At 33.9% G+C, this 23,270-nt stretch overlaps 1 protein-coding gene across 1 annotated transcript in view; it reads right to left on the bottom strand.

Annotated features, from left to right (window-relative positions):
- The window catches only part of LOC131853902 (neuropeptides capa receptor-like), a 74,200-nt gene that overhangs the window by 6,916 nt on the left and 44,014 nt on the right, over positions 1-23,270 (bottom strand). Inside the window, exon 6 of the mRNA XM_059204984.1 lies at positions 1,308-1,491. Coding sequence (XP_059060967.1) covers positions 1,308-1,491 — 184 coding nt within the window. The remainder of the gene's footprint in view (positions 1-1,307; positions 1,492-23,270) is intronic.

Raw genomic sequence — 23,270 nt, 5'->3', positions numbered from 1 at the left:
TGTTGATGATCAGACGTTTAACTTGCACAATGCAAAACATTTGTTTTTGTATTAATCTGGTTTTCTACGTATATTATGTACCTACATATTTACAAAAAGAAATAGCTAAATAGTACCAATAGGACCGTATCTTCTTAGTTTGGAACTAAATAACTCTGTGTGAACTATGAGTTAATTTTTTCTCTTACATTATTATTACTATTAAACACATTCCACAACTATTGAATTATTTAATTATATTGCCGTTTTAACTATTAAATTATTTGAATATATCTCTCGTAAATATAACAATTTCGTTGTATGGTCTGCTTGAAAAAAAAACAAGTAGGTACAGCTTAAAATATATTTTATATAACTAAAATGATAACATAAGAGATATTGCAATAAAATAACAATTACTTTCAACGTTTTAAAAGCAGTTGCAGTTAATAATATACTCTTCACTACACCAACAATATCAATATGATCCAATTTCTGCAACTATAGAAATAATCTTGTCTCTACTTCAAAAATAAGTTCTTCTATAAATTGTATTGTAGTTGTGTAATTATATGTATAGGTAGACATTGTAAAAACTATCTTCCTCGTGTTATAGTCCTCAGTCTGAACTATTTCAGTAAACTGTTTGCTTTGTAATTGTATGTTTCGGTTGAAGGGTCAAATAAGGCCATAAAATTATACCATACTACTTGTGTCCGCGGTTTTACACGCCTGACATTCATAGCATATGTGTTATTCTGATGTATAAGCTATATTACTTTTAAGTTTAATTTAAAATCAGTTCCGTTTTTGTGTGAAAGAGTAACCAATAGCCATTCACCCATACTCACAAACTTCGCGTTTATAATCCTCTTTGAAAGATGGAGGCGTAAGATCTAGGTCCGGTAGGCCAATGCAAGTATAATATTACAGGTGTCACATGATAACTTGATGTACATTATGTACACAGTGCTCTTAATATATATAGGCGACGGTTACGGTGAGCTGTCAATCTGTTTGCCATTAATAATAATAATAAATCTCTAGACAATTCACACAGCGCCATCTAGACCCAAGTTATTCTAGCTAAAGTTGTGTGTTTGTGGGTACTAAATAACTGATAAAAGTACATAAATATATATTTTTCGTAAATACATATATTATATATAGAAAACACCCAGACCGATACAAACAATCACACTCATTAATACTAATGTTCGTGCCGTGCGAAGAATCGATGCCGCGACCATCGGAAGTAAGGCGGTGTGCTAAACCACTAGACCACCGAGGCCGTCAAACTTCAAGTTAATTAAATAAAAGGTACTCACCGTCCACTCATTACATTGTACAGTATAGGGTTCACAGTCGCAGACACGTAGTACAAAGCACCAGCCACGTTGAATAGGTGTTCATTGATCACATGGAATTGTGGGAGATGTTCTCCATATATGAAGAACAGGCGTTGGACGTGGAAAGGCGCCCAACACACGAAAAACGCAATCACTACTGCCGCTGTTGGAAGAAAATCAACGAATTAATGCATATTATATATAGCAACACATTTTATACAGCACCTTTTGTCTGCCTTCATTAGACTCATTCTTATATATAGTAAAAAAAACTAAATTGAAATATCTTTATTCATATAGGTATATTACAGACTCTTATGACATGTCACTGATAAGAAACTCTGCTCTTATTCTTTTTAAATGAGCTTGTACAGGTTTAAAGAAATATAAATTATTTTTTAATTCAATTAAGGAGAATAAAGTACCACCATAAACCAGAATATAGTGTAGAAATGGATGTGACTCAGAAATAACGAACCGTTCAAACACTGAAATAATTTCTCAAATTGATGCAATTTTCGCAATTTATTTCAATATAACAAATCCGCTTTTCCTCTTTATAATATTAGTATTGACAAGTCCAAACTAAGCGACTGTGTGTACATTTTCTTATGTCTATATTAGTTCCTTTATTACGTATTTCTTGTAAAACGTCTGCAAAAAGAACTCTCAATTCAACGGTATTTTCTTGTGCAAATATAACGCTACATCTTTAAAATGATTTAATAAAATTCATTACTTATTCAAATATGTTTAGGCATAAGTTCTGTGCATAGTTACAATTAATATTAAAATAATTGCCGGCTGCAGAATCCGCAATTATTCCAACAAAAAGGCTGACGGAAAAATGTCAGATTACTGAAAAAAAAGAAGAGTGTAATTTAATAAATATTACTTGTGTTTTCCGCTCCTTTGAGACGATGTAACAAGATCGCTAAATCTCTAGGGGACTCTGTTTGATTAATCAAGAAAACAATCATTTGAATAATTCCTTTTTAGCCCCGGGGACAATGAAACTGGAGTACGCATTGCCTAATGTTAATCAATAACTGTCAATTGAAATATAGACGCAGATGGTAAAATTTGACAGCTAATCCTTTGTTATACAGACCTGCCTCTCAATGCTTGATAAGAGTTATCACGTGTTTATATAAAACATTGTTTGGTGTGCTCTGCTGGTTTACTACGTCATACGGGTCCAGAGGATTCAGCACGTATTTTTATTGTTTACAAAATCATTTGTTCATGTTTAGTATTGTAACGATGAAAATTTTTCATCAAGTGGGCCATCAGTTTGTTTGTCAAGTATAACAGCAAATATGGGACAATTTTAATCCCCCTAACACTTAGCATACAAATGTTGTGGACATTAAATGACTCTAATTTATTCTGTGTCTGCGGTAAGGCCTTTAACACAAAGTGAGTTTACTGGCCTTTCTCTATTTCTGGAACTAATATAGTTCGGAATTAACACATACGTCTAATGGCTTGAATAAATTATACATATTTATAGGATTTTGATTATAGTATAATATGAACTAGTCGGTAGCCGCGACTGCGTACATGTGAAATTTAACTTATTTTTATTAAAATAAATTAAACTGCTTTATAGCAGTTTAATTTATTTTAATAATACAACGATTTATTTTAATAATACAACGATTTCTGAACTAAACGTTGCCTAAGTTACTCGTTGTAACATTAGCTATCTGTGAGTGTTAGTCTCGTCATAATCGGTCTAAACATTTCAGAGATTAACAAACAGACAGTCAAAAACTTTTAATATATTTTTTTAATGTAAGTATCGTATATACTTAAATATGCATTTAGTGCAACGCTGTTAATTTGAAATTACAAATGGATACTTACAATTTTATTTATATACTATAATACCTACTTACTCGTATACCACTTTTTATAGTTTATTCCCGCCCCGAAAAATGAAAATGAAGATCAGAGGCTCAATAGCACTACGGATATTACTTCCACTTGATTGTTTTGAAGACAAAGTATATAACATATTATATATACATCTTGCCCATACTAAGAATTTAAATAATCTTACCCATACTAAGAATTTAAAGGTGCTTGCAACTGCAGTAGCATAGACATAGTAATCCACTTAGACGACTTTTTACACGGTCTCCCTTTCCAAATTAGGGTATGTATCTTTAAAAGAACTAAAAAATTTCTTATATTAAGTTTATATATAAGATTTACATTATAAACTGCTTCGGTGGTCTAGGGGTTTAGCACACCGCCTTATTTCAGATCGCGTGTTCGTTTCCTCGAATGGTACAAACATTTGTATTCATGAGTAATGCTTGTTTGTATCGGTCTGGGTGTTTCGTATGTGTTTTGTATGCATTTACAAAAAAGTAGCATGTATCAGTGGTCTCCCATAACACAAGCTCTGCTTAACGTAAGACTAAGTGGTGTTGCGGATTTTCCAAAGATATTTTTATTATTGCTAAAAGTAATTTATTTTATTGTTTATTGGTAACTATATAATGAAATAATATACTACAAAGCAAGCCCAAGCGATACTTCTCTGTAACAAAATAAAAATCTACAAACTTCTTGCAATTGTAGGCTGACAGACATGAGTGACTGATTTCTGTATATTATATGTGGGGAATAAATAATGAACGATTTACCTGTGGTACTAAGTAGTCTTCTGTTAGATCTGGATTCATAATAATGTTAGGTGGTTAGGTTAAAGTTAAAGTTAAAGGTTAGGAAGGTGTATTCCAAGTATTAACATTAGGAATGGTTTAAACCTCGACCATTTAGACCACGTTTCGTCCGAGTTTTAATAGATTTTTTGTTATAAGACCGCTAAAGTTTAGTTGTCGTAATCATTTAGTCATTTATCTAGATTCTCCATTAAGGCATAACTGTTCATGTGGAAGTAATTTGCATTCGACCCTTTCCATACCGTTTTTACCGGCTCATCGCATTTGAATATTGTCCCTGTCAAAAGTAAACCATCTTCCGAAAAAAGATCCGTACAATGAAGGAAAGATGAAATGTTCTGTTATTCAGTTTAGAACCTTATCGTTCAGCCTGGAACACAGCTTGTTAGGTGTTGCGGGAATATGAGAAAGGTAAGTATAGTAAAAGTACGTAGTCAAATTTGTACAAATTGAGTAATTTTTATTTTATCTATTTATTTATTTCAGACTACTAATGGACGATAGTATAGATAAATAACTTATAGACTAACATATATAGGACTGATATTGAAATTAATATTAAGATATATACATAAATTGTTCAAATAAATATACTTTTTTGTTGCATGTAACACAACAAATAAAGATAATTATACAAAAATGTGAGCAAGAGCGGGCTTATCTTTAAATAAATGTCTTCCAGTTAACCCAAGTTTAATTTAATGTAAATATTCTACCATTCTTTAATCATTCAACGCTACTACGTTTATCATTAGCGCAAGCGAAATCATTATTCCATTACCTATAAAATAAACTATAAGGAAGATATATGATAAACATACGAAACTGCTAAAATCATAATTCTCTGTATATATAGATTTTATGCTTATAAAGGTCAGAGTAAGCGAGGTCAACGTAAAGAAATGATTTATGAACAAAACTTATAACGAGATATTGACTTATTAGGAAGTTAAAGCTACAGAAACAACCAGTTGAAATCATCCATTTCCACCAATTATTGCCAAAACTTGTGTAACTTACGAGTTTTGAGAAGGGATAACAGAAATATAAGATACTTTCTAAGAATCTAACTCACAAACAACGAAATTTTAATGATCAAAGTGATTCTGTGGTTGACAATTGAACTTAGGGTTTAAAAGCAGATATCAGAAGTTGGTTTAAACTCAAATAATAAATACTCAAAGGAAGAATATTTCATATATTTAACTATCATACACAGTTATGTAGATAAAAAATACTAGGTATAGACAAGGAAATCTGAATAAATATATATATAACACATATAGAGGTAACGCTTACTTACTACTTCCCTACCGATGGCCCATTAGCTTCTTTATTATTCGAATTACATACAATAAAATATACTACTATATTTGTTTTGTTTTATATAGTTTATACAATGTTTTTTTTGTGGAAATAAAAATTATTATTATTATTTTTATACTCCATCAGCCACGTGGTAATTTGCCATAAAAAAGCCTGACTTTGTCATTAACCTGTCTCACGTTTATAGTACAGTATATTGGAGAGAACTAACTTTCGTGGCACAGGTTTGTCTATTTCGAAAGTTAGGACTTAATGTGTAAAATTGTATTAATATATTTGAATAAAGATTATTATTATTCCACAGCAAGCATGAACCGTCTAGGCAGATTCGTCATCATCTAATATTCATTAGCTACTAATATCACTAACGATAGAGCAAGAATAAAGCTGCGTGTAATGTAGGTACCAGCAAACACTCTTAGTCTTAGTGTAAACAACTTGAAATCTATTCTTGTACCACGTGACTTGCGCAGTAAGAATTATACGTAGAAATATGATCACCACACTCTTCATTGTTTATGGTTCTCTTCCCACCAATATATGGACATAGATAAATGAAGGTCATAATGTAAAGACCAAGTCATAAAACTTCACAATTAAGCAACAAGCTCCCTGTATGAGGGTTTAAGTGATACATAGAAATTATGCATTTAATAATAAATATATGTGCAAAGTGATTTATAACTGCAACTGTTGACGTTTAGAATCTATGCTTAAGTTCGAAGGCACGTAACTCTATAGTTCGGGGAAATGGGAAAAATACCGCGGGAATTTCACTATTCTTAGTCATGACCAATGTTACTGTATAGGTCAGGACACGGTTACCACTTTCATTCTGACTACCAGCTATTTTTTTTCTAAAACCTACTAGGTAAAAAACATTGTTTTTATTCCATTTTTTTAAATAAAAACTGTCGAGATAGACATAAAAATACAAGCTAAATCGAAAAGATTTTCCTTATTTATTGAAAGAATTATATTTAATTTAATTATTTCATCAATTTGTTCCCAAAATCTCTTCGAACAACATTATTATTTTTCCATCGTGAACTCCGATGGAATTGATATGATTTCAAACTGGATATGATCAGCGAGAGTGATATATTTTGAAATTGAATTGCAAATTGGCAAAGTTGAACATGATTTTAATGCTAAAAGGGCGCGAATTACATTCCACGTTCGGTATCTGATTTATGAGAATGGAACGTATCGATATACAAGTAGGTACGATCCGCGTTAATTAGGTACTGCTGAAAATGTGTAAAAGTACATATCGAAAGGGTTTGTATCAAGAAAGCTAACTTACTCACGTTCATATCCATTAATATCACATATAACATAATATTACACATTAATATAGAATATTAAAAATGAGGAATTAACTCTAACTAAACAATCCAGCTATCATTATAAAAAAGGGCTAAGAAGATTAAATAGAAAAAGAATTAAATAATAATAGTGATAATAACAGGCTCTTAGAAACATTTATAGGTACATTACAGAGAATTTTCTTTGTTGCGGCTGCATTAAAGCCAAAGAAACAGTTGCTCCCGTTATTCAGTGATGAGTAACTCTATAGCCTTCAAACATACGTAAACCAATATCACAAATAGTGAGATCGCTCCGAGAAGCCTGCAAAGATCTTGAGTTTGTTATATTCGGTTTGGTTTGATCTTAAGATTATTATATTCTCGGTTCTACACATACAATGGCCTAAATTTAAGACGATTTAAGGTCTGTATTTTTGTGTAGAGTTGTGGTGGGATAGAGTGCATCAGTTTACTAATATAACAAAATAAAAAATCATTTATTCATGTTGTAACATTTTAAGCACTTTAGCAATAAAAATTTCTTGCATTACTTTTAGCTTATTGATAGTAATAAGCATATTACTGGATAAATAAAGGGCATAACCAAGCCAAAATCTAGAAGGAAGAGTATTCTACGTGTATTATTTTATGTATATAATTCTGAAGCACATTCACAAACGCGAAGTGGAAATTTGAAAATAAATATTATTCTCTTTATTGGATATAAAGAATATTACGTCTTATATCTAAAAGAGATCTTCCAATCAACTCAACACAGCATGACATAGTTAGTAGGGTGTGTGTAACAAATTAAGCAGAGCTTGTGCTATCGATACTATACATCTGATATAAATACATATATTTTTATAATTAATGTATATAAAAAACACCCATCCAAACAATCATACCTATCAATACAAATGTTTGAACCCAGCAAGGAATCGAACTTGAGTACACCGCATTTAAGAGCGCTAGACCTGTATAACATCTCCATATAGTTTATGGTGTATAACGTTAAATAGTATTAAGGTAATGTGCGGTACAATATATTATTGATGCATGTTGATAGTGCGGTCGAGTGCGGTGGGGTACGGTTGTGTTTCACTAATGCTTTTACCATTAGTGAAATACAGGAGTATATGTTACAGCCTCGATACGCCTACAAAATTAATTATTACAATTTCTCAATTAACCTGACCTCAATCTTTATCTTATAATTCTCCAACCTGCACACGCAGGTGTATCCCCTTCGATCAATTGTTTTATTTTGTTTTTAGTTTGTTTTTCTTTTGTTTCCTCTCTCTCTCTCTTATCAATAATATATAATAAATGTAAAATTTACATGTAACAATAATGTAATTCAAATCATATATCTAGGAAAAACATAAATTTATATATTTTTACACCTCGTATAGAGCCTATCAAACGAATTCTCAGATTTAAAAAAATCCCCCGACCAACTCAAACGGGAATCGAAATTACGACAGCTTGATCTGAGGTTCGAACACCTAACGATGCTCTCAGACTTAGGTCGTATCCATCTGGCGGGAGGTGGCTTTCAGCTGCTCCATAAGTCCTTCCGCAGGTTTGGAGTGCCATCTACACTCACCCCTATCGTCCGGTGAAACTGTAAAGGCCAGCTGCGGCCAACAGCATTAAAGTAGTCCGAAAAAAAGGCAGTTGTACAATTCCATTATCCTTACTCCTTACTAATATTATAAATGCGAAAGTAACTCTGTCTGTCTGTCTGTCTGTCTGTCTCGCTTTCACGCCAAAACTACTGAACCGATTTAAATGAAATTTGGTACACAGATAGTCTAGACCCTGAGAAAGGACATAGGCTACTTTTTAATGCGAAAGCCTTATAAGGGGTTGAAAGACGGGATGAAAGGTTGTATGGAAGAATCGTCATTTTTGAAGGTAGAAGCTTGAAACTTATTTTTGAGGCTGCTTATTAAATATAAATAAATATGACATACAAAGTTTTTAAAAAATTTACCCTTAAGGGGGTTAAATAAATTAGGGGATAATTTTTTTATGTAAATTCGTTATTATTGAAGCTAGATGATTGAAATTTATTTTCGAGGATGATGATTAAATATAACATACTAAGTTTGTAAAAATCTTACCCTTAAGGGGTAAAATAAAATAGGGGATGAAAGTTTTTATGTAAATTTGTCATTTTTGAAGCTAGAAGCTGATTTTTGAGGCCGTTGATTGACTATAAATAAATAAGCCTGGAAATTTTGTAACAATGTTAACCTTAAGGGAGTAAAATAAATAGGGGATGAAAGTTTTTATGTAAATTCGTCATTTTTGAAGCTAGAAGCTTGAAACTGATTTTTGAGGCTGTTGATTGACTATAAATAAATAAGCCATGAAATTTTGTAAAAATGTTACCCTTAAGGGGGTAAAATAAAATAGGGGATGAAAGTTTTAATGTAAATTCGTCATTTTTGAAGCTAGAAGCTTGAAACTTATTTTTGAGGCTGTTGATTAAATATAAATAAATAGGCCATCTAAGTTTATAAAAATGTTAGCCTTAAGAGGTTAAATAAAATAGGGGATGAAAGTTTTTATGTAAATTTGTCATTTTTGAAGCTAGAAACTGATTTTTGAGGCTGTTGATTGACTATAAATAAATAAGCCGTGAAATTTTGTAAAAATGTTACCCTCTCTCTAGAAGCTCTATTTTTGAGGCTGTTGATTAAATATAAATGAATATGACATTCAAAATTTGTATAAAATTATATAATATAAAAATTTACATGTAAAATAAAATAGGGGATGAAAGATTTTAAAATTCGCCATTTTTGGAGACAGATCTATGAAACTTTTTTATTGAATTTAGTTAGTTTATTAAATACCTTACTAATATTATAACTGTGAAAGTCATTTGTCTGTCTGTCTGTCAGTCTCACTTACACGCCAAAACTACTGAATAGATTTAAGTGAAATTTGGTACACAATTAGTCTAGATCTTGAGAAAGCACATAGGATACTTTTGGATGCGATAGAAGGGTTATAAGGGGTTGAAAGGGTACATGCCATGCATACGAGGTTTTCCGACCTACGGTTCCGGCTGGGTGTGACTGGATGTCGCATCCTAGAAGTGCCAGGCACCGATACCGGCGACAAAGCGAACTCACTAGCCGCAAGGTTAGTGATCTTGCCAGTAGAAAAAGTCCGGGTCACCAGGCCGGAGAAATCGGCTGAGCTGAGACTATGTGACCTGGACGACTCAGTAACATCTGAGAACGTCGTTGCCGCGAGTGGGAGGATGCGCGGATACAAGCATACAGGCGGGCGAGGTCCGGTGCACTCCCTCCGGCGTGGGCTCAAACTGGGTGCGATGCCCGGTTGCAGCAGCCTAAACCCTAATCCAGGCGGGTCGGATTAAGGTAAGGTGCTTGCTCACGGGGCACGTAGGCCAACGGTGCACTGCAGGGGAAGACTGCAGCAATAGGTGCTATCGCTGTGGTCAGGGCGGCCACAAGACCGCGAGATGTGTCGCGCCATCGCCACGTTGCTGGTACTGCGCTGCGGCTTACCGCAAGTCGGACCATGGAGTCGGTAGCACAAAATTGTGTCGCTTGCCAAGGCCAGGGCCGCGGCCGCAGCGCAGGTCACCGGCGGGAGGGGAGGATTCGATGGACACCTGAGTCTATCAGCGTGGCCATCGAATCCATATTTGACCCTAGGGTGGAGGATTGTTAGGGCGATCCGAAGCTCACAAGGGAGGCATTACGGTGGCGTGCAGAGGCTATTCCCTGCACGCCTAGATGAAAGGTCCCTTCAATGGGAACCGTGCGGGTAGTCTTGGAGAATGCATATGCGATCCTATAGCTACGGCGACATGTTCGAGGAGGAATAGTCGCCAGGTTTTTGGCCGATATGAATCCGGCAGTCCCCATTTGGCCCCTAAGCCGGTGGGCCTTTACGAAGATTTTTTCCTGACGTTAAAAAAACACGGTTGTACGTAAGAATCGTCATTTTTAAAGCTAGAAGCTTGAAACTTATATTTTAGGTTGGTGATGATTGACCAACCTAAAATATGAGATGAGATGATGATTCATAGTTTGTAATAATTTTACCCTTAATGGGGTTCAATAAAATAGGGGATCAAAATTTTTATGTAAATTCATGACTTTTTAAGCTAGAATGATGAAACTGTTTTCATTGGCTTTTTTGGGTTTATTTATTAAATACCTCACTAATATTATAACTCTCGATCTCGCTTACATGCCTATCGTCCGGTGAAACTGTAAAGGCCAGCTGCGGCCAACAGCATTAAAGTAGTCCGAAAAAAAGGCAGTTGTACAATTCCATTATCATCCATAAAAATGCATATTCTCCGGAGGCATCTACCATCGATGATGATGATGATGATCAATTATTAACTTACATAATTGGACAAATCATTTACGATTTAATTATTATGAAGTTTTAATTATAATATTTATTGTTATCGATATGTAAAAACGTATATAAAAGTTAGTTAGTCTGTAAAAAAGCAATGATGAGAAGTAACGGCAATTTTGTTTAAGAAACCTGTATTTCGGCGACGGGATTTGGGATTCAGGCGAGCTGTAGATATTATCGTCGTATTACGGTCCTAATATAAATAAGTAACCCTAATAACAAACACTGCTTATATAATAGGTATCAGACAACTAATAGATATAGTTATGGTAAAAATATTTTAACATGTTTACGCTCAACGAAGTGGACTCGGGTCAGCTAGCGTATAAATAGGTTTCTGTAATCGACGATTTCGTCTGCATATACTTCTTTGACTATTTTAGTCCCTTCCAGGATCAAATAAGATCAAATCAAATAAAAAATCGTAGGACATTTTAGCCATTTATGAATGTCAAGTACTTTTGTACTAATATTTTCTAACCTAACCTGATACAATCTCCATGAAATTTCATTAAAATCCGTTCAGTTGTTAGTAGCGAAAATGTTATAGATGGATAGATAGACACATTTTGAAATTTATAAAATTACTATGTATGTATATATGAATATGATTACATAGAGATACGGACCAATACAAACAGTCATATTCCTAAATACAAATGTTTGCTCTTTGCAATGATTGCAACGTGTGACCGGTTTAAGGAAGTTGCACAAAACTGCAAGACCATCGGGGTCGTTGAATGATGATGATATGTTCAATTAAAGAATGTAAAAAATAAAAACAGCACCAGAATATGCCATTCGCCAAGCAACAGTCTTGTAGGGCAGGTGTACGTACCCGAATGTCAACTATCTTTATAATCCCTATTACAAAATACCACCAGCCCACCGGAACCTACGAGATTTATAAATATCCTTCATTCCCCACATCGTGCAAATGACGCCAATTTTCTTTAGATCCGTGAAAAATATTGACGTTGAAATTCCGAACGTAACGAACTGGGAGAGAACTGTCACGTTCTCATCCGTTTCTAGAACTATACATAGGTATTATATTATTTGCCTAACGTAGAATTCATGACATTTCTACATTACGGAATTTCAAGTACAAAAAAATATCTGTATAGGGATCGTTTGAGAATACGAAATGGGCAAAATCGGACCGGTACAAATAAATATACATATCTGTTCACGTATATCTTGAAAATGACCTTTTTTGATGTTCGGAGTAATTTAAGACATATATGCTTATATAAACTTCAAACACTATAAGATCCTGCTATGTATATAACTTGCTGTGTACATTCGCTGACATTTGTTTTATTTACATAAGTGTATGTATGACAATTATAATTTTATTGGGATTAATTTTATTTCCACATGCGCCACGTACTCTATTTTTTTGTAAATACTCTCTTTCCAAAGGTTGACTGAAAGAGATTTCATTAGCGGTAAGATCGTCTTTTGTATCTATTTTTATTTTTAATGTTTTAATTTTGTTCAATTCCCTTCTATGTTAGTGCAATAAAGTGTTAAAAATAAAAGAAAACACTACATGTACTCTAACTAGAATTACAGTCAATACTAAGCGACTTCAATTTTCTCTGAAAATACAGAAAACAAGTTGAGGATTGCTCCACGTTGTATACCTACATATACAGCGGCGCTTACCTACAAAGTGTTTTTGTTGTCATGAATAGGATAACTTCAAAGGATATATGAAAAAACAAACTTTTTTTTTTCGATATTTGTAATATTATAATATAGTGTTAGGTGTAACTTCCTGTGGTGGCGCCACCGTCGTGCGGCGCGTCTATAAAAGGCTGCGAAACCCGGTGTGCGGCTCTCTTTTGGTCGACAGACGTGCTCTCGAACGAATCTCCGTATCATACCGTGTTTGCTTTATAAATTCTTTTACTGATTTTGTTAAAATTAATTATACGATTTGTTATCAGTTTCTTTTATTTAATTAAATTTAGAGGATACTCCTAACATCAGAAGTGGGATTCGAGGCCATTTTTGGTCGCGAATAACATTTTTGACTAAGGATTGATTACATGTCGAGTAGAAAACGCCCATCGTTACGAGAGCACGCGTCTCCGTTCTCCACCTATCAAATATAGGTGAACTAGCAGCGTTAATGGACGCAAGTCTCAACAATTGGTGTCGCTGGAACAACGTGCGGGTAGCTCAGCGAAACAGGGGTTCGCATATAGCTGCCGACGTAGATGCTGACGACGTGCCTGCGCCGGCACCGGCCCCGCCACGCTATCGCCGCCCGCGCAGACAGTCGGCGCGCCAGCCAGACCCGCCAACGCGGCGCCAACGAGCGCACCTGGTGCGGTGGCGCGATCGGTTGCTACCTCAACAGACATTACGAAACGTCTTATCGACGCTTAATGTCATGAATCTGGTGAGATCTTTCTATTTTTATATTTCATACTTTTAAGTATGCGCAACATTGACGAATAGTTGCGATGAAGTAGATCGTGGTCATTCAGTGAACCGACAGACGGTGTCAGTTTTGTCATTAAAAGGTGAAGCAAGTGCGTAGTAACGTGAGTGAGCTAGTGATGATCATACTTGGTCATATATGATAGCAAACTACGTAGTATAGAAGTAGATTCTTAAATACGGTGCTATAGTTGCAATATAGTCGAGTAGTATAGAAGTAAATTTAGTTCTTTTGAAAAATAACCTACGGACAAAATCGTATATGCGTTTTGTGAGAAGATAGGTCATACTGAATACGCTTACTTTACAAAGAAATAATCTGAATTAGGCTAACGCAAGTTTTCGCCGTGACTTGGACTAGTGATAATGCACATCGCGACGAAATTATCGCGCCGTAATATGCGGGTACCCACAGATGTTTAGTACGATAGTGGTTCAACAACTTTTAAATCAAAATGATCGTTTTCGTGTTGTAAGATGCACATATTATGCTGTTTAGACGAAACGGATATGCGGTCTGATTATACCCACAAATGTTTAATACGATAGTAGTTCAACAACTTTTAAATCAAATGATCGTTTTTGTGTTGTAAGATGCACATATTATGCTGTTTAGACGAAACGGATATGCGGTCTGATTATACCCACAAATGTTTAGTACGATAGTAGTTCAACAACTTCTTTTAAATCAAATGATGGTTTTCGTGTTGTAAGGTGCACATATTATGCTGTTTAGACGAAACGGATATGCGGTTTGATTACTTTCTTACTTAATCTGCAAAATTCATAACATCTCACAAGAAGTAACTTCTTAGTACCTTGTGATTATCTTAAAGACGTCGGTACTCATTGGTAATGATATTTTTAATATTGAAAAGACATTGCGTATACGAAATAACGATTTTTAGCGTATTTTTAGAAACCGCTCTTTTGAAAATAATATAGCGCGTAGTGAATCGATAGCGCGACTTCAATTGATAAATACACCGTTCCGTGGTGATGAAAAAGAAAATTTGTAGTCTTAATGAATAAACATTCTGAATACTTTTTAGTGGCTCAGTCACAGCTATGGTCAATACCGTATAGAGATACACATTCGACTACTTGTTAACGAAGTAGCGTTATGTAGGTACGACGGTTAATTACCGAATCGACCATATAAATTATTTTACAGTTATAAATTAAGCATGCGTGTGAAAATCCAGGTTTACAATTCATTTCCGCTAAGTGTAATTACCTCGCTCCTGAGGTTGTGTATCCTAGGAGACTGGAACTATTTGTAAGAGTCAGGTCAGGCCGAACGTATCCAAAAAGAAATGATGGATTCTTCGTTCAAACAAATTTCAATTTGAGCATTTCATTCATTCATCAAGTAATACTTATTTTTGAATCTTCCGCGTGAACTATCTTATCGTATAAGGAACGAGCGAGGAAGACTAAGTCTGTTGCTTTTTTGAACACTTGTGGTAACTGTACATTTTAAGTTCAAATGTGTGAATACAAACTGCGAATTAGTACTAAATCATTAAAATCTAAATATTAAATACGCAATCAATTGGTTGATTAAGTAAATAAGATTAAAGCGGTGTTAGAGTAGGAAAGTCTCTACAAGCAGTCCTCGTTCATGTGTATGACGGACAGAGAAAATAAACGCCGTAGTAGTTTTGGATACCAAAAACTGTCGATGCTGCTTGTTGCGGAATACGATGTTGTCGGTTGAGACGATGTATAATAAAAATGAACTGATCAAATGCAAACAATATCATTTAAGGAGAGCTGACATGGTTTGTGCAATATTTAGTTGATATTATTTAGTGATACTGGTCAGCTATCTTATTCGGTATATCCCGTGATACACCCAAATCGCCTCTTGAAATTTTAACGGGGAAAAGAATAGAAACTAGAGAGATGAGATCATCTCTATATTGGCTAGTCAATCCGCGTTGCTTATCTTTGACCATTTACGGACTGAAGTCCATACGGATGCAAGTGCACTAGGTTACGGTACTAATTCAAATAGGAAAAGACGGACGTATACACGCAGTAGCTTTACAATATGTGCAGATCCAAGGTACTACTCCTGAGCTCGAGATACTTGCTGTTGTCAAGGCATTGCAACATCGTCATCTCATCGGAAAACATTTTAGGGTAGTAACTAACTGCAACGCCCTGAAAATTATAAGAGGATCTCTTGCCTAGGGTAGTGCGCTGGTGAATGTGCCTACAGTTGCGCTGGTGAATGTGCCTACAGGATCGTGATTTGACGTTTGAATATCGTAAAGGTTAGTTCATATCACACGCATCGAAATCCTTTTAATAACCTCACGAATCGTAGTAGCATATGCTGCTGATGATGAAACTACTTGTACAAGGGCAGTTGAATAGTTTGCGATATATAAAGAAAATAAATCTTAAAGAAAATAATTATTAACATATCTCTATAGGAAAAAGTCGCGATTATTGTTATATTTCTAAAGACTACGTGTTGACCATATTGACGTGGAAACGTTGTCGAGTTCAAATTAGTTGACGGTTTCAAAGTAGGGTCCATCTTGTAAAGAAATACTATAGAGCACGGAATTGTTTGTTTAATGTGTAAACATGTTACCTTATACTTTATATCACGTTCCTCTCCACCCAATGTCCAGGTCCACTATACTTTCAATACCTTATGATGCAGTACATAAAATGTAACGAATACAAATATATTCTCGTACACTCAAATGCTTTCTCTATTGTTCTAATCTATACAGAGTCAAAATAGAGTAGAGTCAAAAAGGAATTTGAGTTTTTCTAATGTAATTTGTATTTTTGAGATAAATTTTATCGTAAGGTATTTAGGTAACACCTCGTGTAAGGCTTTGTGCAGCATCGAGTGTGTTATAGGATACACCTCGTGTAAGGCTTTGTGCAGCGTCGAGTGTGTAATAGGTAAGCACCTCATATAAGGCTTTGTGCAGCATCGAGGGTGCTATAGGATACACCTCGTATAAGGCTTTGTGCAGCATCGAGCGTGTTATAGGATACACCTCGTGTAAGGCTTTGTGCAGCGTCGAGTGTGTATTAGGTAGCACCACGCATAAGGCTTTGTGCAGCATCGAGGGTGCTAAAGGATACACCTCGTATAAGGCTTTGTGCAGCATCGAGTGTGTTATAAGATACACCTCGTGTAAGGCTTTGTGCAGCATCGAGTGTGTTATAAGATACACCTCGTGTAAGGCTTTGTGCAGCATCGAGTGTGTTATAAGATACATCTCGTGTAAGGCTTTGTGCAGCATCGAGTGTGTTATAAGATACACCTCGTGTAAGGCTTTGTGCAGCATCGAGTGTGTTATAAGATACACCTCGTGTAAGGCTTTGTGCAGCATCGAGTGTGTTATAAGATACATCTCGTGTAAGGCTCTGTGTAGCGTAAAGTGTGTTATAGGTTACCTCTCGTATAAAGCTTTGTGTGGCTTCTATGTATACAAGCTTAGATCAGATTTAAATTAGTCCTTGTGAGGCAACGTGATCCTACTTCCAAAAATAAAATGCTTACCACTAACTTATGGTTCACAGGTTGTGAAGAGTCACTGTTGACTCGTCTCCGAGCAATAGCCCTGAGAATACTTTCAGCCTGGACAGAGCGCATAAGATTAGCAGTCGGACCAGACGACGCGCCGTGACCAGAAAGCATCGGGGACGATGCTCCGTCAGGAGAGGCCGTGTTAGGTGTAACTTCCTGTGGTGGCGCCACCGTCGTGCGGCGCGTCTATAAAAGGCTGCGAAACCCGGTGTGCGGCTCTCTTTTGGTCGACAGACGTGCTCTCGAACGAATCTCCGTATCATACCGTGTTTGCTTTATAAATTCTTTTACTGATTTTGTTAAAATTAATTATACGATTTGTTATCAGTTTCTTTTATTTAATTAAATTTAGAGGATACTCCTAACAATAGTTTAAAATTATCATTTTTTAAGAAGTGCATAAATAATAATAAGTCTTAAACCGTATAAATAATGTAACTAAAAAAGTTTTTACTATAAATGGAATCACCTTCGTGTATTTTAGCGATATTAACATATTTTCGTCATTTAGCTGCTCCATTATGCTAATTATTTTATACTTCAGATAAAACTGAGATTCCAGATTCACTTTTGTGAAATATTAAGTATTCTATATTATACATTATGCTACATTACTTTTACACGTTAAAAAGTCATCCAATACTAATTCATTTTCATTATACCGTCTACAACGAACCCTTAAGACGTTAAGCAACTTACTCTCCTCCTTCATTTCGTCTTAAAGCAATGATAATATATTATGTCCTGTCATCTTCACTGAATTATTATCCGTATTCACATAATTTGTGGCTTTCATTGTGTTTTTGTTAAGCCATGATTTGCACTCTGAAACTTTATCGTCCCACCTACTATTTCAAATTCATCACATGTTATTCCTATCGCCCTGTTTATTGTCTCTCCTAAACTACTTGTTTATATAACTAAAACTGACGCCTACGAGTTTTCTCTCTATTTCCCTTCGAGCTTTGGTTTTGAATAAATAAATAACAGTGGACAATTCACATGGCGCCAAGTTGTCCCAAACTAATCAGAGCATGTACTGTGGGTATTAGATAACTAGTAATAGATACTAGATAACTTACCATTTAAATTATTTAACTATTTAATCATTTAATTTAAATTATTTAACCATTTAACTACTTTCTTAATTTATTTTTCTATTTTTAATAACTTTGACCTTATGACAAGTATTGTATAAGTTAGTGAGTAACTTTACTAAAATTATAAACGTGGAAGTTTGTGAATGTGGGTGGATGGATGGATGTTTGTTTTTCTTTCACGGAAAAATTACTAACTGGAATTACTGAATGGATTTCAATTAAACTTTAGAATAACACGTAGGCTATAAATACAATGCTAATGAAACTGCAGGTACAGCTATTTTGCTATAAGTCAGTAAAAGTTTAATTATTAATACGTTAACTAAAACATAGAGTACACTGTATAGAATATAGCGCCACCTGGATATGCGCTAAAAGTATTTAATATCTCTTTTACAAAGTTCACGTTTTGCGTATTGGAAATATTGAAAGGAGTTTTCTACGTTATTTGCAATTTATGTCTCGTAAATTGACATTCACTTCCCCTGTGTAAGCATGGAGAAATTTTTGTTAACGCGTATTTACCTACTCAAAATCGCTAGTGGATTATTGGAAACTGTTGGACAAACTTATATTGACTTGGCGTCAATTTGGGGTACGAAATTTATTACCGATACCTCTCGCTTTAAGATTTAATTATTGGCATAGTCACTATACTGAGATCCAGTTAACGACTTTATAATTCCATTAGAATTTGATTTATTTTGCATGAGCACTTTAAATTTTACAACATAAATTTAGTAATAGTATATATCAATTATATATTATTGAAGAAATTATATATGTAATTGGATTTTCATAACTATTTAATATAATAATTAGATATAATACATTATCATATTTTTACATTATACTCTATTATTTTACTTTCGACAAGTGTGAACGGAAAATGCAATTTTTTTTTCTTGTAGTTTTATTCCATTTTCTAAGGAATTGTAATATCGAGCGAGCTTATCGTCAGATGGATTGTAAAATTGCATACATTTTACAGAACCTGGAGAGGATCTTGCGTTAGAAAACTATTATTAGGCGGATTGTGTTATGAATTACGTAGATCCTCAATAGTTGTTTGAACAAATAAGTCATTACGTACATTTTATAAAATAATTAGGTCCATCATAAATTAGTATCAGACTAATACGTAATGAACTCGTGATACCGAGGTAGATTTTCTAAAAGTCTTCAGCTGAGGAACTTAGCCGTATCTATTTCAGCCACCAAGAAGCTTGCTTTGTAAGTTGTGTTTAGGTTGAAAGGTGAAAATATTGTTTACAATAAAATATCGTGCTTAGTACTCTCTACGTATACTTATATGTATATGTAATTTACATTTTTCTCTCAAATTACAGTCTTGGTGGTACTTAATAGTTGAAACTTTTTTTGCTCAGATGCGAGAACAGATGCAAGAATTCACTCGGGGCTTTCCATACAAGAGTTTGGATTCAAAATCAAAAAGGTGTAAAAATTCCTGGTATTCTTAAGCCGTTATATATTGTTTGCCGTCTTTTATATGTATAAAAACATGTATAACTCGTTAACACGTCGTGTGTACTTTAAGTACACAAGCGACAAATGGAGGAAGTTCTGTCCAACGAATGCGGGCTCGATAAATCACTGAAATCGATTACCAACATCTTGATTGATTTTACAGATGTAATTTTACAAAGTGTGTTTTTCAGGTTACCGCGTCTTAGTGAAATGGAATTAGGTAAGAAAATTTCTATTAATACCCTTTAACTTAGTAGTTAACTATACGTTACTACGTATAGTATAATGTAAGTAATATGTAGATTTATAAGGTAGATGGAAAAATATTATAGAAAAATCCATACATTAAAAGGTTGTGAAATAATTTGGTCAAGCCTCTAATAAGTTGATCTTGAAAGTGTGAACATTCATTTAATAATTATAAAGCCATTTCGATGACGGTATCTGCCTAAAAACCGTATCAAAGTTGATTCATCCATTTGGGAGCTAAGATGCCACAAGCTACCAATCAGGTAAACTTAGTATAACATTGATCTTTTTTTGGCCAGGAATATAAATACAGAAATATTATTTTAATGTCCTCCAAAGAGTTTGTTTGCTACAGTCGTAGTATATTAAAAAAAAGAGTGGACAAGAGGAGGCTCCACATAATTCCTCTCATTGACATTTAACTAATTTTACTTTTAAATAACCAATAAACATAACAGTATAGTAAAAATCTTCGTTAATGTGTCTTCAAAATTGATGAAGAGCTATCCACAAATAATACTGCAGGTACAATACAACACATTAGTATTACCTATATGTTGGACTCTGTTTTCCGCATTTAGCTTTTCATTTGGACGTTCTGTTCACAGGTCCTTAGTTCATATTATTGTTATATGAATAAATAAAACAATACAATCGAAGTACTAATTTCTTATTTGATTTAAAATGATTTAACGGTTTAAAATAATAAAAAGATTTTTTATAACCAATATAAGAATGTCCATAATCCTATTAATGAATAAGGTAATTTTCCGTCGTTACCTTCCGCATCTCTAATACATCAGAGTAATCCCTAAAGAAACGAAAATGTACCCTGAATACATAGAGTTTTAATTGTGTTTCCTTCCTGTTGTTATAAAAATAACAGTAGCTTTATGTATTCAGTCGCACCTGTGGGAAAACCCATTTCTAAGGTCTTACGGAAATGACCTGGATACGTAAGTACTTATAAATGTCCTATATAATAGGTATATAATTTTTTTTGTTATAAGCAATAGATAAAGAACTTTACTTACCACAGAATTTGGGAAAAATCGACTGCGTGGGTTTCTCCTATTTTATCTACCATGCAGTTTTGTATGCTGTGTTTGGGTTGAGAGAAATTACAAGATAAGTACGACATCATACTTCTCTGGAATGCCAACGCACGAGCGTTACGTTAAAACGTGCATTTATATATAAGCGATAGTTACCAGCATTTTTGCTATTTGAATAAAATAAAGAAAGAACTATAAACAGATAGCGCTGTAGTGACACGCTGCGGTACCAGCTGAGTGGAGGCTCTTTCAGCTCATAGTGAAATATTAGTTTTTAAGTTTTCTATATTTTTACTGTGAGCTATGTTGCTGATATAAAAATGATGAAAAAATATAAAAATAAAAATCATCTGTTTTTACTTTGACTTTGACTTTGATTTTATATATATTTGTCTTTGGTATACACAACGACTTACTACACCGGTTGAATGCAGATTAGTGAAATTTAATTAATAAGTAATCACATCGTTATATTGAGGTTCAATAATGATATTAAGTTATTAGGTATATTAGTTAGAAACTTAGAATCCATCAATTTATTAATAAATTTAATACTACAGAAACATATTCAACGATAAAATTGACGTCTCTTACTTGTGTTATAATACATTTTGTAAATTCTTTTACACAAGTAAGAGAAGTAATACAGTAAGGCTGTCAGTGTATAGACTATAAAAATCATGAATATGCATTTCAATAATTCTCTTCACGAGTTGTGGCAAAGGTTGGAGCATAATGGATATATTCAAATTTGTCAACAACTCCGAATTTGAAAAATATAATTTTATCACTTAGTGAAGGAGTGTCCATATCAAATCAGATACCATATCAAACTAACAGAAAGTAAATGATGAAGTTTCTTTTAAGATAGTTTAATATCAATTAATTTAATAACGATTGAGTTTTTGCGAGCAGTATATACACTCTACACTTAGTTTAACTTTAAACTTTAATTTTTACTACTTGAGTACTACGTGATTTAGTAATTAATATATACTAGTTACTAAGTCAAGTGGTACTCTTTGCTACATATTGTTACGTTACTGGTTACATTTTATACAACTTTCTTACCTTAAATGTATGTACTTTCTCTTTATATATGTATAGTATTTTTAGTACATAACTAGTAAAAATATTTATTAATATTTATTACTGTGTAATCATAACAACTTAGCAACTATAACAATCAGGTACCCCCATAACAAGGTAACTACACTAACTAGCGAACTACATACTTTCACTGAGCAATTACAAAAAAATACACAGTACGAACATAGTACCACAGTATAGTTGCTGTAACTATTCGTTACTTTGTATTCGGTACGTACCATTTGCAAAAGGTCTAATAATTACGTAGCTCAATGTCTAACTTATATTTATTAGGTACTTATTCTTAATACTAAATCCTAAGAAAATAAAAGAAAAATAAATACGACGCTACTAGAAATCTCTGGTATATAAGTGTATATGTATACTTTAACGAGTATTATTATAGAATACATAATAGTCTTAGTAACAATAGCAATACGGATCTGCTACCTAATTATGTCTCCTGAATCATAAACTACGAATCGTTAAAGGCGATATAATGTTCCTAATCCAATCAAACCAAATCAAAATATCTTTATTCATGTAGATCTAACACAGTTTCTTATGATATATTAAATGTATCGTCAATTCGGTATGCTTTCAAGACGGTAAGAACTGACAAGAAACTCAGATCGTATTCTTTGCAGATAAATGTTTTACATGTTTACAATAATAATATCTTTATATCATTCGATTATTACCTTATTGATTGACTATTCTAAGCGTGTATGGTGATGGTCATTTATCATCTCTAACATACATGCAAACTCCATTCGTATCGTAAATCTTGTCAAGAAATAAACTTTCAATAATTCTTTCTTAGTCCCCAGTGTTCACAGTGGTGTGAGTTACATCAGCAGCCATACATATAATTTATTACATGCACGTATCTTTTATTTCAATGAAGTAGATAAATAATTCTGTATATTTGTTGAATACCCTAATGGAGACCGTCGTGACCGAGGACAGACGTTTGCTATTCGGACTTACAGCCAAAGGTTGTGAGCTGGGTGGATAGATAGATGTTTGTTACCCTTTCACGGATAAAATAGTGAACGGATTTTTATGAAACTTTACAGCATAGCTTATACATCAGAATAACATATAGGCTATACATGCGGAAGAAACCGCGGACATTGCTAGTATTTTATATTTCTATTACTGATACACCTGTGAAGGAAACATAGG

This window comes from Achroia grisella, unplaced genomic scaffold, assembly GCF_030625045.1.
Source record: "Achroia grisella isolate CSIRO2021 unplaced genomic scaffold, CSIRO_AGI_Agris_v1 utg918, whole genome shotgun sequence".
NCBI lineage: Eukaryota > Metazoa > Arthropoda > Insecta > Lepidoptera > Pyralidae > Achroia > Achroia grisella.
The sequence above is the reverse complement of the archived record's forward strand: the minus strand, read 5'-3'. Positions and strand labels throughout refer to the sequence as shown.